The sequence below is a fragment of the Denticeps clupeoides genome, chromosome 9 (genome assembly GCF_900700375.1).
Source record: "Denticeps clupeoides chromosome 9, fDenClu1.1, whole genome shotgun sequence".
Lineage (NCBI taxonomy): Eukaryota > Metazoa > Chordata > Actinopteri > Clupeiformes > Denticipitidae > Denticeps > Denticeps clupeoides.
Window position 1 is genome coordinate 2,395,737 of NC_041715.1, and position 19,400 is coordinate 2,415,136.

The window sequence follows — 19,400 nt, forward strand, 5'->3', positions numbered from 1 at the left end:
CGTGGTTCTGCGCTGACCGTGTTTGGTGTCCATCTGTCCCCGCAGCAGTGAGCCCTTCGTCATTTTCTCGGGCGGCCTGTCGTACGACAAAGCGAGTCGGAGGCCGACGCTGACCATCATGCATGGCAAGGCCATCACCGTGCTGGAGATGGACCACCCCATTGTAGAGTTTATGGTGCTGTGCGACACGCCCTACCCCAACGGTGAGCCAGTCTTCTTGTTTCTGGGGCTTCTGTACAGTAGGTGAGGATGAAACTACATACTCCCGCGTCTACAGACATGTGTGTTTCAAATAAAGATGATTTTACCGAGATGATGATGTCACTTGGCTGAATCAGCTGCAGGGCTGAGAAGAAAAGACAAGAGGTCTTCATAATGAATGGATTAAAACAGCAGTTCCATTAATCCCACTGCGTCTGGGATTAATGTGTGTGTGTGTGTGTGTGTGTGTGTGAGAGAGAGAGAGAGAGCGAGAGAGAGCGAAAAAGCTCACAGTCAGTTAGAAAATGAGTAATTACTGAGAAAGGGGAGGCGCGCCAACACCTCTCACTTTCCAGATAAACCGTCTGTGTGTGAATCACTGCCCCTCGACAGACTCGTATACACACACACACACACACAGATCTCAGAGTAATTTACTTTGTATCGTGTCTTGCAAATTGTATTTTTACAGGCGCCAATTCCACAATCTCACAATTTAACATTAAACATCCTCAGTTTCATCGCACACGTTCAGTTCTTCTCTCAGGTCTACTTGCTGCTCATAGGAGACATATCAGCGAGGAAATGATTTGCAAGCAACCCGAGAATAATGAATCTTTAACAAATGCATGCAAAGATTCACGTAGGAGCCGACTAATCTCGCGGGTTTTTTTTTTTTTTTGCAGCTGCTATTTTATTTGCAAGGTTAATTTATTCAGGTAATTATGACATTAAAATGCCGTCTAAGACGAGATTTTTTTGGAACTTTTCAGAAGCCTTAGTGGCTCAGCTCATATTTATATGAACACTTCTCGACACTATTAACAGCCCGTATTAAATAAAATGGTTCCACAGTCGCAACACTGGTTCTTATCTGAAGGAGATACTGGAGGGGATGAGTTTACAGTAGTGCATGTACAGGACCACACCATCAAAAATAAAACGCCTTTGGCGCTTCCAGCCAGGGTTTCGGATAAGCTCCCTTTTTTGTTTTTCTGCCGATATGCAAATATTTAATGAATATGCATGTGACATAATCTGACGATTCCATCCCTTCTGCTGTTCCCCTCTCTTTCATTCTGCCCGTCGCTCTTCTTTCTGTGTGCTTGCGTGCGTAGAGGTTCAAGAGCCTTACGCTGCAGTCGTTCTACTGGAGAAGGATTTAGTTGTGGTGGATCTAACGCAAAGCAAGTACGTGTACACACACACACACACACACATATAGACACACGGCATATGTGATGATTTCTGCCGTGAGAACATAGGCCCCTTTGCCGCTTATTTTCTTTGGTTAGATGAGGCTTGAAGAAGCGATCGCTGCGGTTTTTTATTGATTTTTTATTTTCTCGTCCTCGTGTTTATTCTGAGGTGCTTCTAATCTTAGCTCCGCGTTGCTCCGCAGCCCACGAAATCCGGCCGCCGCCTGTTTCATGCAAAAAGAAAAAGGGGTGCTGCTTCTCTAGCGTGCCCGTCAGTCAGGACAGGAACCGATGTCTGAAGATTATCTGGAACGTGGAGTAGAGTCCTTGTTCTTGGTTGCCTGTCTTAGTTTTAGTTTTAGTCTAGTCATGTTTCAGTCAATTGAAAGTCTTACTTTACTCAGAAATATCCATGACTATTTTAGTCTAGTTTTAGAAAATTGTATTTTAGTCTCTTTTCTTTAATAATGCAATTTTATCTAACCTGGTCAACATAGTACAAGTTCTGAGTAGAACTGACAAATTAAAACAAGGTTATCTTATTATTATGCTTCGTCTTTTTCTCCCAGCCACCTGCTCACCCACCGCCATGCATCTACGAGCCACCACAAGCATTCTGAAATAGAATTAATGTCGCGAGACAGAAATACAGAAATACTGCATAAAAATAATAAACAGCACTAACACATTTCCATCATCGTCTGATCAAAATTCACCCTTGGCTTCCTTGTCTCCTGTGTCTTCCTTTGTAGTTTCCCCATCTTTGAGAACCCCTACCCCATGGACATCCATGAGTCCCCGGTCACTTGCACAGCGTACTTTGCAGATTGTCCACCGGACATCATCCCCGTGCTTTACTCCATAGGAGCCAAACACAAGAAGACGGGTTACAGCCATAAGGTACAGACACCACAGCACTTCTCTTTTTAAGGAACTAAGAGGTTAGGAAAATTCCATTTCACATTTCAACATTTCATCAATCCTTTTTTTTTTTAAACACGCACTTATAGACTTATTTATGGGTGCCAAAATTAGATAAAATAGGTAAATACATCAGTGATTAAGTAGGATTAAATGTGTCAGGAATTATTTATCATGGGAAATGAAAACAATCTTAAGTAATTGGATCTATAAACATCATTGAAGGTACCATATTTAATTATTTTACTATTTATTTTATTTGGGCAAAATTGGCGAATCATGAATTCCTTCTATCTGTCAGTCTTGAAAAGTTTGTGGGACTAACGCTGATCCAGCCTGACCTTGCACAGATGATTGGTTCGGTCTGAAGCTGTGTTCTGTCCAACATGGCGCTACCATTCATGACAGATAATTGCATGATGCACTGATATGAATAGTTTAATTTAATTTAATTAATTAAAAACCAGCATAAAGGTTTTATGATTCATGTCATTTTGAAATGATTAATGATGTTTTAAATAATGACATTTAAATATGCAACATTCACCAGACGCCTTTATCCAGAGCGACTTACAGTCAGTAGTTACAGGGACAGTCCCCCCCCCTGGAGACACTCAGGGTTAAGTGTCTTGCTCAGGGACACGATGGTAGTAAGTGGGGTTTGAACCTGAGACTTTGTGGTCTTTGTGAGTGTGTTAACCACTAGCATGCTACAAATTAGTGATGCATTTATATAATGTACATATGTATATATTTTTGGCACTCATAGCCCTCCATAATTATTATTCAAAGGAAATAATACAAAATGTTCCAAAATGGTCCATTCAAGTAAAAAGTCTTATTATCTGTCATTTCACACTTATGATTCAGTTATTACATTGTTGTTACATGCTTGTGTGTAGGAGTGGCCAGTAAGTGGAGGTACATGGACACTGGGCTCTCAGACTTACCCAGAGATCATCCTGACAGGGTAAGCGAGGATCCGATCGGTCAGTAACCAGACAAACGTCAGGAGCAAGACCGTCAATCCTCTCTTCTGCTCCGCAGGCATGCAGATGGCACAATAAAGTTCTGGGATGCCACAGCAAGTAAGTTTTTCATGTTCAGGTTGAGCTTTATTCCCATTTCAGCCGCATACACAGTGAAACGAAACAAAGTTTCTCCGGAACCTGCCGCCACATTTAACATTTAACAAGTTACATACTGACATAAAGTGCATTTGTGCGACATCAACAAACCGGCCTACATAAAGTAAAAAAAAAAAAACATGGGACAGAGGCAGCGCAAGAGTAACAAGAATAACATCAAACAGAGCATGTACACATTAACATTTACATGTACAGCATTTACCAGATGCCCTTACAGTCAGTAGTTACAGGGACAGTCCCCCCCTGGAGACACTCAGGGTTAAGTGTCCTGCTCGGGGACACAATGGTAGTAAGTGTGGTTTGAACCTGGGTCTTCTGGTTCATAGGTGAGTGTGTTACCCACTAGGCTACTACCACCCACCTTATACAACGAAGACAGACGGACCGACAGACAGACAGTGAAATAAGTGAGGAAGGTGCAGAGTAACAATGTGCAAATGTCGCTGTGGTAATACCGCTGTAATAGAAAGTAGTAGAGATATGTTCTGAACATATGAGGTAGAGTGTCTTCATCAGTTCAGTGTGGGAGGTCCCTGAGTGCTCAGGTGTCTGATGGCCTGTGGGATGAAGCTGTTCTGAGATCAGTGCCCTTATGTGCAGCAGTGGTTTCAAAATGATTACTAAGAAGACCTCTAAACTTCAAGATAAGTTTGAAAGGTCTCCTTTACCCGAAGCTCCTAAAGGTGCTTCTCCTCCCGGAGCCCCAGCGGATCTGGTCACTGTAGGTCAGAGTCGGCCAGTCTCCTCGGGTCCACGCAGGCCAGAGCGCCACCGTGGAAATGTCAGCGGCCTTACGGCACGTGGCGGCACGCCGACCTGAATTTTGCCGTGTGTGTGTGTGCAGAGTAGTACACAACAGCAGAGGCCTGTTCAAACACCGGTGCCATTTACCGAGTGACGTTTCAGGGGAAATTCCAGAAATTAAATCCTATAGAATACCAAATATTTGTCAAGTTGAGCCAGAACCACCCGAGGCGCGTCTTCATGAAGAAGAGTCTGGAATATGAAACTTATCATTTTTTTCTTTCTTATGTAATGTACATTTTACATTTACAGTATTTATCAGACGCCCTTATCCAGAGCAACTTACAATCAGTAGTGACAGGGACAGTCCCTCCCTGGAGACATTCAGGGTTAAGTGTCTCATAGGCATGTCTGTTACCCCACTAGTCTACTTCCACCCCTCACCCCTAATATAGGTGGAAGGGCCTGTTTTTTTGTTTTTTTTAGTCACAGTCTGTGTGCGTTATTACTGGCAGTGACGCTGCAGATGCTGTACAAGCTGAAGACGTCCAAGGTGTTTGAGAAGCCGAAGGCGGTGGAGGGTGGCCGGGGGGCGGAGCTTGGAGAGGAGGACCCGTACGCCGTGCAGATGCTCAGCTGGTGTCCCCACAGCCGCCTGCTCTGTGTGGTGGGCATCTCCGCCAACCTCATCCTGTACCGCTTCAGCAAACATGACGCCAACACCAACATCACAGTGGGTATCAGCATGGGTATCAGTGTGTTTCAATACTTTGAAGTGATGTGCCTTATTAGAATATAAATGTATGAAATGAACAAGTTAATTACATTTACATTTATGGCATTTACCAGACGCCCTTATCCAGAGGGACTTACAGTCAGTAGTTACAGGGACAGTCCCCCCCTGGAGACACTCAAGGTTAAGTGTCTTGCTCAGGGGCTCAAAGTGGGGCTCGAACCTGGGTCTTCTGGTTCATAGCGAGTGTGTTACTCACTAGGCCACTACCAACCTACCATAAACCCGACCTACTGATCAACGCGTTCGCATTCATGAGAAGAAATGTATTTATATCCCATTCAGCCGTAGCCTCTTTGCAACACTTGTCGCTGTATAATTTGAAGTGTTATAGTAAACTTTAGAATTAATTTCTCACATCTGTCGCTCTGGATTATAGACAGGATGTAGATGTTGTGTGTAGATGCTCTTGTCGGCAGTGGTCGATGCCATATGGGCTAAACTTTGCATAGCATGATTGCTCCTGTTGGCGCAATATTGACTGCAAATGGGTGTCAGTGATTGCAGGTGACCCCTGCTGTGTGTGTGTGTGTGTGTGTCCTCCTGAAGGTCCTGGAGGTGCGTCTGCAGTGCGAGGTGGAGGAAGTCATTTCTCCGTCGGATACGGAGAACACGCCATGTTTGTCGGACCCCAGTGGCCACTCCCCGCAGCCCCCTCCCAGCCCCCGCAGCAACACCCCCGACAGCGCCAGGGACAGCATCCCCTGCCTGAAGTGAGCCGCACGCCCTGCACTTACAGCTCTGAAATATTCATAATTAATTATGCACATGTTTCATAGCAAAAGGATGCCTTTTGCATGCATTTACAAAAGGTGAAGATTACCATAATTAGCACCTTCATTTGCATTTAATGAACAAAACAATAATAAAATATCTTCTTTCAGGGTCAAGGATCGTACCATCAGAATGCCTCCGGGTTACCAGGCGGAGTTGGTGGTGCAGTTGCTGTGGGTAGATGGGGAGCCTCCGCAACCAATCACCAGCCTGGACATAAACTCCGCCTACGGCCTGTGAGTACGGCTGCCAGTCTCCTCCTTTCTCTTCCATCCCACAATCCTCCGCTTCTGCCACGTTCCTGTAACTCCAATTCAGTCGCTCCCAACATGCTACTGTCTCCGGGCAACAACCTACTGTCCCCCCCGTCCCTCACTCGGCTCCCTCAGTCAGGCCCCAGTATCAACGTTCGTTCCGCCTCGTCCTGGAAACCCAGCGGGGTGCAGCGGGCGGGTGGTGCGATGGGAGGCGAGCAGCGCCGTCCTGCTGCGGCCCGGAAAGCAAACACTCCCTCGCACCCCACATGCTGCACCCCGTCTCTCTTTGGTGCTAATCAGCCGCTACCGCATCTGTTTAAGAACATGACCTTCACATGTCACCGGTAGAAGAGGGATGTTCATTATTTCTATGGCTGATGTACTTGGTTACAGTGGATTACATTAAAATATGTGTCTAAATGTTAGTCTAAACATCTAAAGATTTCAAACTTTTAGGACTATGATGGGGTTTCACAGTTGTTCCACGCACAAAACCAGATTTATCAAACATACTTCACTTTCCTCCTGGTACAACAAATACTAAAATATTTTACTTGCATTGGATTCTTCAAAATGGTCCATCTTGGTCTTCATAACCACCGCAGCGTATGGGCGTCCAGACTTTTGACTGGTTGTACGTATATTTTCTCTTTACATTTATTTAACTTGTATGCTGAATACCTCCTTGTAAAACGTAGTATAGTTTAAATACAGAGATTTAATTTTTGTATTCTGAATATGTATATATATATTTTTTTTATTATTAATAGTTTTTTACTGCCCTGTCATCAATGTCATCTTTTGCTGCTGAAAAAATACACGGTTTCCATTCATGGGACTATTAGAGGTTTATGAATGACTTCAGATGCTGCATGAGAACCAATGTAGATCATTTTTTACATTAATTGAAAAGAATGAATTCTGATAATAATGATAATTGTCCACCACTGAATGTAATGGACTTTTCTCCATGTTGTGTGTGTGTGTGTGTGTGTGTGTTGACAGCTTGGCTCTGGGTAACTGTAATGGCCTGGCGGTGGTGGACTACATCCAGAGGACCGTCCTGTTGTGCATGAGCACGCTGGAGCTGTACGGAGCTGCAGACCCTTTCCAGCGCCTCACACGCTCCCCACGCAAGAGCAGGCAATCTACACCAGGTACACACACACACACACACGTGCACGCGGTCCCCTTCGCCAACACAGGTAAACAAAATCACACTCACTCCTCTACACATAAATGTTTGTACACTAAAGAAGTGCATGGAACAGGCCACGTACATTGCCAGTTGCATATGTGCATGTTATGTGTGTAATATTTCTGTACATATTTCTGTTGGTCAGCTTGAGCTTTTAACAGACTGTTACTAATCTGAACTGCTTGTGATTTTTACACACACACACACACACAGACACACACACTGCATCCCTCACTTCCTCCAAGCCACGCTGACTTTAGCAGAGCTCATTCGCACGCTTGCAAACACGCAAACACACACATGCACCCCTCCTGCGTGGCAGGGACTGGAGCCCAGAACGATGGCCCGCCCTCCGGCCCTCTGGCTCCGTCCCGGCGGCCTTCAGAGAAGCAGAGGGGACGCGGCTGCCAAAGCGCCACATGCGCCTCAGATCTCGGCCCGCAGGAGGTCATTCAGAGGGCCCGGGCACAGAAAGGGCCACTCCCTCCTGCGCGGCGCCCTTTGGAGGCTTTCAGTCCTGCGGCGTGGCCAATGCTAAGCTAGTGGAATCTGAAGCTGTGTTTGGAAGGGCGTGGTTGGTGCGAACTCATGCACAGTTAGCCAGAGAGCGTGCTTTTTGTCCAAAAATTGTTAAAGCAACGGCTTAACAAACAAATCTCGTTTAATAGGGAGACTTAATGCTTCTCCATTACAGCGACACACGCACTACAGAAGGTCCAGAATCAGATGGAAGAAGAGCGACAGAATGCATTAAATTAAAGTGATGTTTATATATCTAAGACGCCCGTCCCGCCCCGGTCACCCTACTGATGCCCTGTCATGTCTCTGCAGTGTCCCCATTCTGAAATATCTATGTGAGCCAAGTCTAGCGCTTCCAGTCTCTTCACGCGCTGAGACGCCATGCGACTGGCAGCTTCTTTGCATGGCAGCAGCGTACGTTGCAGCCAGTTGCTTGCTGCTAATTCGTGCGTTCATTAGACTGCAACCGTGATGGCGGATGTATTTAAATGGGCTGTTTTACCGACAGACTGGCTCGTCGCTCACGAAACTCCTGTTCTTGAGTTTGTAGATGACGGGGCCGTGGTTTCCTCGCAGTTCTCCTTCCTTTCCTACGCAAGATGGCTCCCGACTGTGCGACCGCATTCTTTTTCACTCTGCACGTGTTTCTTTTCTTCCCCTTTTTTCTTTCTCTCCTCCTCTCCTCCCACCTCCTCGCGCGGGCGCATGGGGGCGCTGGCGCAGACTTTTGCATGCGTGGCCTGTCTAACTTTTATTCCGATTCAAAGAAACGGATCCGTACGTCATACCAGAGTAAGTGCTGCCAGGGTCGTGAGGGGTTGAAGTGGCGAGGAGGCAAAGAAAAATGTCCGGACTGGGAAATCATTTTTAACCCGTCTTTATCGCTCATTATTCAAATCCTACATATGAAGAGCATCCAGTCCGGCATCGCGATTTGTCTCCTTGCCAGTCGGTTGCTGTGCTTCATTAATCAACCAATCAGGATTCACGTGAGAAATTTGCATTGGGCTCTTTAGCATAGAACTATTCATAAAACGGATTCCAAAATACTGTTCTTGCATCTCCAGTAAGATGAAAAATTCTCCGAACCTGATTGAAACTGTGCTGTAGTTCATGCTTCCTGGTCTTGTTCGGTGTGGGGTCTGCACAGCGGGGTCAGGCCCGTTTAAAAAAAGAGGCGTGGTGAGAAGAAATTGATCATCACTGAGCGAGTGGCGCCCCACAGTGCAGGCCTCGCCTTGTTGGGAGCCGTGTGTGACGTCCCTGTGTACACTTGTGTCTCGCACACACAGACTGCTGCTGCGGTGGGTCGGTTTAAAAAAAAAAAAGTGTCCCTCGTCTTGGTCCAGAGGGTCTCCAAACCCGTTTGTTAAGCTCTTCTTCCCAACTATTTGCTTTCTAGACAATTTTCTGCCAGGTTTAGTGGGTAAAGGTATGATATTTGTGATGTGTGGCCTGGTGAGGAGACCCTCTGGGGTCCGGACGTTTAACACCCCCTTCCATCATGGTCCATCATTTCTTTTCCTGTCCCTCATTCTCCTTCCTTTTCCTCGTTAATTAGGCATCAAAAAAAGTCTAATTTGGCTCCTAAGATTTCCTCTTCGCATCCCAGAATTCCATCAGTCACTACTGGAACTGGCCGACTCTTGCGCAGCAGTTGTCATGGTTACGTTTTGCTCTGACGCTCCAAATTACGACTAAACAATCTGCTTCCTCCTCTGTGCCCCGCCCCGACATGCATTCCACTGATTGGCCGAGGCAGGCCTCACGGAGCTCTCCGACAACCAGGTGTCCATGGACGCGGAGAGGAGCAAGTCCCCCACTTCAGGTAACAACACACATACACACACACACACACACACACACACACACACAAACACACACCCTGCTGGTCACCTGAGATAATTAACCCAGTGATGGAACCAATGACGCCGGCGCCAGTCCTCTAGACTCACTGACTTAGACCACAAGAAGGCCATCCATGACACAAGCATGGGCCCGTGTGCTGCTGTGCGTATCTGTGTGTATCTGCCGAAGGATACTGCGAGGGGGGTGAGTAGTTCATGATCCGGTTACGGAATCCTCCTGCTCAGATCGGCGCGAATGCAGGATAAATGATGATTGGTCCACCAGAAGTGGACCACGCCGACGTGCCACAACAGCAGGGACCGCCCCCGTCCGTCCGTTTTTATTCCTCCATATTAACCACGTCCTCACTGACTCTCCGATGATGGAAGGAATCTTCTTCTCTGGTTTCACGACCTCAGATCTGCAGTTGGAGGTGTCTAGTGTCCATATACCCTAACCCTCACCGCCGAGTACCTCGAGAACACATGTCCCCTACAGAACGGTTTGGTCAAGTAGCTAAGCTAAGAGTGAGTACATCTACGTTTCCGTGTTTGTAATGTGAAGGGAAACAACAAAATTTATCCATCATCCTTAGTGAGCAGTGGGCAGCCATGAAAGGTGCCCGGGGAGCAGCGTGTGGGGACCTCAGTGGCACCTTGGCTATCGGCCACCACTGTCCCACCAAAAATCCACCACTGTGGATTTTTTTTTTTTTTTTTCTAATGCGTTTCTATTGCGAAGCTTTTTTTTACTAAGTCCCTCTCTTCTCCAACAGGAGAGATTCACATATATACATGTTAATGTGTGTGTGTGTGTGTATGTGTGTGTGTTTTGATGCTTCATGGTACCAATGTGTTTTGATGCTTTAGACCTTGAGTTGTATTTGAGAATAATGTAGCTTGTAGGGCATGTGTGTGTGTGTGTGTGTGTCTGTGTGTGTGTGAGACTAATGGCCAGATGATCCGCTGCTTTTTTTCGTAGCTCACTTTATTGCTGTCTGTCACCTGTTCCCCATTTCCACAAATAAATTGTTCTTACATCTCTCTTTTCCTTTACACCTTTCCTTCTCTCTCCCTCTCTTTCTAGCACTCTCTTCTTTCTCCCTCTCTTTCTCATTTACTTTCTCTCTCTCTCTCTCTTTCTCTCTATCCATCAGTCAGCTGCTGTAATTGATGATTTTCAGTAGAAGCATTTAATTCAGGGGTGGTTTGTGATTATGTCTGACTGGTGTTACATGTGTGTGTGTGTGTTGATGTAGATGTTGTGGGGCGTTGAGGGGACCCTGTCCGTGACCCCTTGTTGATTGTAGAGGACAGGTTTCTGGATAATGAGCAGAAATGTCACTTTCTGGTTTAACCACGTGGTTTAAATTTAGAACAGAACCGTTGTGGAGAGGTGACAGGGTACAGACACCCATGCTTCCTGTGACAGTTCATTACCCGTACACACACACACACACACACGCTTACTCACCATAAAGAAATACAAATGATTCTGTGGCTGCAGGATGGCGATGCCAGTGTGTAAAGAATGTGTGCAGGAGCTGTGTTACTGAAATGCAGCTTAGTTTCATTTAGAAAATGAAATAAAAATAGATAGATAAATTAAAGTGAAGTGATTGTCACACAATGCACGTGGCTAAATGTGTCCTCTGCTTTTAACCAATCAGCCATGACAGGCGCCTGGAGAGCAGTGTGTGGGGACGGTACTTTGCTTGGTTGCACCTCAGTGGAACCTTGGCAGTTCGAGATTCGAACCGGCAACCTTCTGATAATGGGGCCTCATCCTTAACTGCTAGGCCACCCCTAACATGAGAAACCTTGCATGAGTTCATATTGAAGACATCAACGTTAGACATGATAATAATGTTGGTGACGTATAATGAGGTCGAATTTTATATTGATGACGTATGTTGAGGTTAGACATGATAATAATGTTGGTGACGTATGTAGAGGTCGGATTTTATATTGATGACGTGCATCGAGGTTAGACATGATAATAATGTTGGTGACGTATGTAGAGGTCGGATTTTATATTGATGACGTGCATCGAGGTTAGACATGATAATAATGTTGGTGACGTATGTTGAGGCCGGATTACATTATGATGATGTATATTGAGGTTAGACATGATAATAATGTTGGTGATGTATGTAGAGGTCGATTTTATATTGATGACGTGCATCGAGGTTAGACATGATAATAATGTTGGTGACGTATGTTGAAGTCGGAGTTCATATTGATGACGTATATTGAGGTAAGACATGATAATAATGTTGGTGACGTATGTAGAGGTCAGATTTCATATTGATGACGTATATTTAGGTAAGACATGATAATAATGTTGGTGACGTATGTTGAGGCCGGATTACATTATGATGATGTATATTGAGGTTAGACATGATAATAATGTTGGTGACGTATGTAGAGGTCAGATTTCATATTGATGACGTATGTTGAGGTTAGACATGATAATAATGTTGGTGACGTATGTTGAGGCCGGATTACATTATGATGATGTATATTGAGGTTAGACATGATAATAATGTTGGTGATGTATGTAGAGGTCAGATTTCATATTGATGACGTATGTTGAGGTAAGACATGATAATAATGTTGGTGAAGTATGTTGAGGCCGGATTACATATTGATGATGTATATTGAGGTTAGACATGATAATAATGTTGGTGATGTATGTAGAGGTCGATTTTATATTGATGACGTGCATCGAGGTTAGACATGATAATAATGTTGGTGATGTATGTAGAGGTCGATTTTATATTGATGACGTGCATCGAGGTTAGACATGATAATAATGTTGGTGAAGTATGTTGAGGCCGGATTACATATTGATGATGTATATTGAGGTTAGACATGATAATAATGTTGGTGATGTATGTAGAGGTCAGATTTCATATTGATGACGTATGTTGAGGTAAGACATGATAATAATGTTGGTGACGTATGTTGAGGCCGGATTACATTATGATGATGTATATTGAGGTTAGACATGATAATAATGTTGGTGACGTATAATGAGGTCGAATTTTATATTGATGACGTATGTTGAGGTTAGACATGATAATAATGTTGGTGACGTATGTAGAGGTCGGATTTCATATTGATGACGTTTGTTGAGGTGAGACATGATAATAATGTTGGTGACGTATGTTGAGGCCGGATTACATTATGATGATGTATATTGAGGTTAGACATGATAATAATGTTGGTGACGTATGTAGAGGTCGGATTTCATATTGATGACGTTTGTTGAGGTGAGACATGATAATAATGTTGGTGACGTATGTTGAGGCTGGATTACATTATGATGATGTATATTGAGGTAAGACATGATAATAATGTTGGTGACGTATGTTTTGGCCGGATTTCATATTGATGACGTATATTGAGGTTAGACATGTTGTGACCAATGTTGTGACTGTGCTAGGTGTCACAATGACAATCACTTCACTTTCACTTCACTTCAAACATTATTGTCAGGTCTAACCTCAATATACGTCATCAATATGAAATCCGGCCTCAACGTACGTCACAAACTCCAATATCAATATCTCTCGAACCCACTCACACCCTGACATGCCACAGTGCAGGACCAGATGAACTTCAGGTTCTCTATTGAAAGTGACGTGTTGCTTGATACTGCTCCATGTGTAGCGGGTCCTCTGTATTGTGACGAATCGCGGTGGCTTTAGTGGCCCAGTAGCTGATGTCAGTTGTCTTTTTCTTTTCATTTCCTTTTCCTGTAAAAGTCACTGAGCTTGTGTGTGTGTGTGTGTGTGTGTGTGTGTTTTTGATTGCAGTACCCTACCCTTCCTCCTTACATAACGACCACCGCAGTCAGGGGGACACTCTGTCCAGCCTCAGGCCCAGCCACTACAGTCCAGTCTTTTATTTGCTGGACAACGGTAAGCGGCGCCCAGCAGGCTCCCAATGCATGCTGCTGACTCCACCCACACCGCAGCCGCTTCCATCGCCTCCGCCACCACCTTGTGTCCTCTGTCATCACCATCTAGTCTCACGTGGGGCGCTGCATGCTGGTCCAGTAGTGACGCGGCTCCACGTTCACTCTGTGTGTGTGTGTGTGTGTGTGTGTGTGTGTGTGTGGCTTTTGCTTCCTTTACTGTGTGGCATCCTGCAGGCCATGTTGGTAGAGTGACAGCAGGTGACGAAGATGACGAGTAGAGAAGGAGAAGGACAGTCACCGAGCTTCTGGCTGTTTATCTGGCTGTTTTTGGATAAACAGGAAGTGGTTGCGTTTCGTCTCGTCTTGCATCGCGCCGCGATGGTGGCTTCACATTCACCCTGTCGTGTTTCTCCGAGCCCGGCTGTGTGTGTGTGTGTGTGTCCTTTGAGACTTCATCACAAATCCCACTTGCCGCTGAGGAGAGAATTGTCCGGGGCTTTGTGCTCCGTGTCCTCCACCTGCACCGGGCTCTGGGCGCAAAGCTCCGCCGGTACTAAAACCCCGTTCAGAACACTCATAATGGCCTGAGCTTTCCGCCCCACCCCGCCAGTGTGTGTGTGTGTGTGTGTGTGTGTGCGTGTTGCCATACCCAGCCGCGAGGAGCATCAATCCGATGAAGATCCGGATTCTTCCGGGATTCTGCCCTTTTTTTTTTTTATATCAGATTTATGAAAAGTTTCTCGCTGTAAGTTGAGAAGTCAATAAAAATGTTTGTAATTTATTAGCTCTAATTGATCAATGCTCTGTTCTTATGATGATCTATTTATCACATTTTCCATGATGTTTTTAATATTTGTGTATTAAACAACAATTACTGTGATTCCTCAAATAGAAGATGACCTTGCCCCACTTTACACATCAATACAGAACGTCTACATTAAAGAACCTGGGGACGTTGTGTCTGTTTTATTAAAGCAAGGTGGATGCTAAATTTACAATTTCTGCATGGAACCCAGGGTCTGGAGCGTTCTAATGAGCTCGATGATGAGTTCCGAAGTTCCGCACAGACAGATCCCTGAGACCAGACACAGGAACACACACACAACCTCACTGACCGGACAAACCCTTGCTGTGATGTAACTGCCCGAGCTGCTGTGGAACCCAGAGGTTTGTGTCCGGAACGTATCACAATTCACCACGGAGGACATTTGGAAGGAAGAAGAAGAAGAAGAAGATTTTCTGCCGGATGGAGACGTTTTCCTGATACATGTTTCTCCAAGAGTAATAAACACACACACACACACACACACACAGAGGATGGGTGAGGGTTACCTAACGTGGCATCGGCACCAGGTCCACCAACATCGTCCTTTTCCCTGCTTCTCCGAGCCTCTGCAAAATGCTTGCAAAATGTGGACCTCCTCTGGTTTTTTGGTTTCTGTTGTTGTGCAGACACGGCATGCCTGTGTGCTTCTGTGTGTGTGTGTGTGTGTGTGTGCAAGAGAGAGAGTGAGTGTGTTACAAAAAAAAAAAAACATCAGACCACAGAGATTTCGTACCTCAGCCTCATGAACCTCAAAAGAGATGAAATATTAATAACGGACTACGCAGTTTTTATTCTTCAGGGCTGAATTTGAACACGTGGACGCGTGCGATTGTCTGTTTCTGAGTGTGTGTGTGTGTGCGGTACGATATCTGTGGTCTGTTGGTTGGAGTACAGTGAGGCATGTTGGTACGATGTCAGCATATTGCATGAACTCAAAATGATTCGTTTTTTTTTTTTTTCCATTTTTTTTTTTTTGAGCAAAAAAAAAAAAAAAAAAAATGGACGTTCCTCCCATTGGTGGAGTTCTGTTTTCTCATCCGTTCACCTGTTCTGTTCCGTTCCTCTTTTCGTTTTTGAAGCAATTAACTGCCCCTTTCTTTCCTATGTCTTTCGTTTCAGTAAAGGGACCTGGCAGAAAGTTAAGTCTGCCAACAGATCTTAAGACTGATCTTGGTACGGTAGGCGAAAGCGTGCAGTTTACTTTTGCCTTTTTTTCCGCTCCTCCCCTTCATCAATCACGTTTGCCTCCTTTTTTGAATCTAATTTTATCGTTATCATTGTTTCCTTTCTTTTGGGAGTCTCTCCTCTCTGCCATTCCGGCCTGTGTGACGGGTGCAGGTTTCTGCCCTCGTGGTGAAATGTTCATGTTTCCATCTTCTGAATGTACATTTTGCAAGTGTTCCCCAAGGTAGTGTGCACCCCATGCTCATGACGCGCGGGCAGCGTGAGAACCCGCTCTCTCTCTCGCCAATCTGGCTGGCCCCTCCCCCTCTAACTCGACCCAGCCTCGCGCCTCATCCTGGTCGGAAAAAAGCCGCGCTCCATCCTCGGCGACCCATCCTCCGCTCTCCGGCAACCATGCTTTCACATGATTGGACCATCCCGCCTCACTCTGCATTGTGGTTGGAACCATGCGCCTGCCCATTGTGACTGGACATCAGAAACCCGTGGCACCCATGCATCCCCCCACCCCCTGGCTGTTGCGGCGAAGCTCCGCCCACTCTCGCTCCGGCTGAGGACTTCTGCTCTGAGTGGCCTGTTTCTGTCCGTATGGTTTTACTGTGCCATGTTCCTAAAAAATCTTCCTTTCACAGGGTGGAGCTTACGTGGAGAAGGTTCTAGAAGGGGTCGTAGGTCAGGGAAAGCGTTAAGCCTCTCATTATCACGACAGAGAGCAAGCTGACGGGGTTGTACAGGCGAAGTGTGGGTGAAGCTTGCAGTGAAACTCGACGTTGATCAAGTCAATTTGGCAATTCGGCAATCGAATTTGGACATTCGCTTGGTCAGCGTGGTGTTCTGGCGAGCTCTCAGTTTCTGGTGAAAAATGCGATGCTGACCCCCGAAAGATGTGAGTGCATGGTCCCGAGAGGACACGCGCAACACCCCGACTCAGACCCACTTCTGCTCAGACAGGGGTCCCCGGCGCCAGTCTGAGTGAAACCGGGTCACGGACGCCCCGAGAATATGCCCGTTTGTTTATTTATTTATTTATTTATTTTGCATCCTCTGTGCACAGAATGAACACGTGAACGTAATCCGGAAACGTCCATGTGACGGGTGTACAGGGTGGTAGTAGCCTAGCGGGTAACACACTCGCCTATGAACCAGAAGACCCGGGTTAAATCCCACTTACTACCATCGTGTCCCTGAGCAAGACTCTTAACCCTGAGCGTCTCCAGGGGGGGACTGTCCCTGTAACTGCTGACTGTAAGTCGCTCTGGATAAGGGCGTCTGGTAAATGGCATAAATGTAAATGTAAATGGGTCAGTTTTACCGAGCTCCAAACTGTATCTGGCGACCAGAGACGAGCACCAGAGCCGGAAGGTCGGAGTGACCCGGCCCGAAAGAGGCGGTGACGATTCGGAGAACGGCGTAAATTTGGAGTCCCTTTCGGGCCGAGGCGACCGAACAGCAGAGCGGAGGATGGTGACGAGTAGGGTGTCATTGTACAGAGGATGGAAAAAAATAAAAACACTTTTTTTAATGCCTGATCCTGCTAGCTGAGTTGCTCCTCCATGTCCTTCTTCTCACTTTTTCTACTTTTGGAACTTTAGTTTTGAATGCTGACAATGTTCCTCTCTCTTTCTCTCTGTCTATCTGCTTGTATTCTCTCCTTCTTCTCCTCTCGAGATGAACCCTAATCTCTGCCTCTCTCTCCTTTAGTTTTTTTTTTTATTGTTTTTTTTTGGTCGAGTTCCTGCTAATGCTGTGCCGTTGTTGCAGATCATGTGAACGGCCATTGCACTAGCTCCAGCTCCCAGGCCTGCGCGGCGGGGAGGGCCCGAGGGCCGGGGGGCCCCGAGGGGCCGCGCCTCGCTCGCAGGGGTCCCGGGCGGCCGCCCTTCCGAAAAGCTCAGTCCGCAGCTTGCATGGAGATATCGCTGCCCGTGTCCTCGCACGCGGAAGGTGTGTGCCCTCTACATCCCTCCTCCTCCTCCTCCTCCTCTCCTTCGCACGCCCGTCCATCTCCTTCAGTGCATGCAGCCGGCCACCGGCGGCGGGGGGGTGGCGGCGGTGCGGATTGGCGAGCGCCACCGTCGCTCCTCCCTCCCTCCGTTGGCTGGAATTTGGGATGAGTAATCGCTTTTTTCCATCAGGTTTTTTCATGCCATTTCTGTTATATTTGAAAACGAGACTATTGAAGGAATAATCATCATACACCCAATTCAAACCAGGATTCCAACTGTTTGAAGCCATTTGTAGAACAACGAGGAAGTTTAGGTTCCTGGATCAGAACAAATAAAGGAACCCCAAATTTTAGTTTTGAAATGCTCTCCAAACTGGACGGTGGGAAGAAACCACCAGTTTTAAGTAATGAATGCCTCATATTTGCCTGTTTCTGTGCCATAAATGACTTCAAATGGTTTGAAACCGAGCGCGTGTTGAACATGGCCGAATTATTCCTTTGTACGAGTTGAAATGTTCAGCATTGAAGTCGAAATGTTGCGATGCAGCGGCCCACGGGGCATATAGATCCTGGTCGGCTTTGCTCTCAGCATTTCAGACATTTTGACTTCACATGTCTTGTTTCAACGCTTGAAAGTCTCCACGAAGTTTCCGCATGACCAAGTAGAAAAGGAACACGGAAAAGTGCACCAAACAATGGGAAGGCATTTTTCACAGAGATGTCGGAGCTTTTCATCTCTTATTATGTCGGAGTGTTTAGCAGAGTGTCGCGGAGGCGTGGCCACGCCTCTCTGCAGTAACTACAGGAGATTCAGGGTCCTGAAAAGACAGAGTACTGCCTGAGCGGCTGAGGACACAATTCTCTCCGCCTCTATTCCTGCTTTTCTTTAGAGGAAGAAAAGACTTTTTTTTTCTGTTATCTCGTTTCTTTTGATACTTTTGTGTTATATGATTTTACTTTCTTTTGCTAGAATATTCAATGCAAAGGCACATACACACACACACACACACACACACAAAATGTGCGAGGCTGCCATGACATTGTCCCTCTGTCTGTGTTCAGCTCTGAGGTGTGTGACTTGTACATGAATGAACGTGTAAGTGTTACGTGTGTTTCTGCAGTGTGTGTGTGTGTGTGTGTGTGTGTCAGCGACGTTTGTCCCCTCTCGTCCAACTGTGGCTGCCTGAGCGGTCAGCGAAGTCCCGGCTTCCGCTCGGCACCAGATGATGGACATTAGACCGGCTGTCTGTCATCTGGAACACTTGTTGTTCGGCGTTTATCGTCTCCGACAAATTAGAAGCTGGTCCGTTTTTACGGAGGTGACAGCTTCTACATGGATGATTGAGATAAAGACGCGTAGCCGGAGATGCGAGGGGGGTGGGCTGTGTTAAAATGGCTCGTTTCGGGCTCGTGGACGCCATCAGCCTGACAGGCTGCACAACCAGTTGTGATGTCTGTCTCTCACGCCTCAGCCTCGTCTGCGGGGACAGAGTAGAGGGGAAAACAGGCGTTGCCAGGTTGGGTTCCTCCAACAACATTTACATTTACATGTACAGTATTTACCAGACGCCCTTATCCAGAGCGACTTACAATCAGTAGTCACAGGGACAGTCCTGGAGACACTCAGGGTTAAGTGTCCTGCTCAGGGACATGGTGGTAGTAAGTGGGGTTTGAACCTGGGTCTTCTGGTTCAAGCCTCTCAGAGGTTGGCCTACACAATTATGCATCTTTAGACTCACAAACATATTTCCCGTTTCACATACTAGGCATCTTATCCCGTCTCAAGTAGAAAGGTCCGCAGCCTCGTCTTGTCTGGAAACGGCCTCAACATCACGCTTCTTAAATGCATTCAGTAGTTTAAGATGTTATCGCACCCAAAACCCGCACCCAAAAGAGTGGTAGTGGCCTAGTAGGTAACACA

General features: G+C 46.2%; 1 protein-coding gene across 23 annotated transcripts in view; it reads left to right on the forward strand.

Moving 5' to 3' along the window:
- stxbp5l (syntaxin binding protein 5L) overlaps positions 1-19,400 on the forward strand; it is a 95,959-nt gene that overhangs the window by 64,184 nt on the left and 12,375 nt on the right. For 6 of the 23 annotated variants that reach the window (XM_028992288.1, XM_028992287.1, XM_028992278.1 and 3 more), the window contains 14 exons: positions 46-203; positions 1,320-1,392; positions 2,153-2,300; positions 3,224-3,291; positions 3,369-3,409; positions 4,729-4,946; positions 5,556-5,719; positions 5,891-6,016; positions 7,043-7,194; positions 8,478-8,546; positions 9,517-9,582; positions 13,423-13,527; positions 15,472-15,525; positions 17,296-17,478. In XM_028992288.1, coding sequence (XP_028848121.1) covers positions 46-203; positions 1,320-1,392; positions 2,153-2,300; positions 3,224-3,291; positions 3,369-3,409; positions 4,729-4,946; positions 5,556-5,719; positions 5,891-6,016; positions 7,043-7,194; positions 8,478-8,546; positions 9,517-9,582; positions 13,423-13,527; positions 15,472-15,525; positions 17,296-17,478 — 1,625 coding nt within the window. The remainder of the gene's footprint in view (positions 1-45; positions 204-1,319; positions 1,393-2,152; positions 2,301-3,223; positions 3,292-3,368; positions 3,410-4,728; positions 4,947-5,555; positions 5,720-5,890; positions 6,017-7,042; positions 7,195-8,477; positions 8,547-9,516; positions 9,583-13,422; positions 13,528-15,471; positions 15,526-17,295; positions 17,479-19,400) is intronic. The other 17 variants (XM_028992280.1, XM_028992281.1, XM_028992290.1 and 14 more) reach the window with 14 other exon arrangements.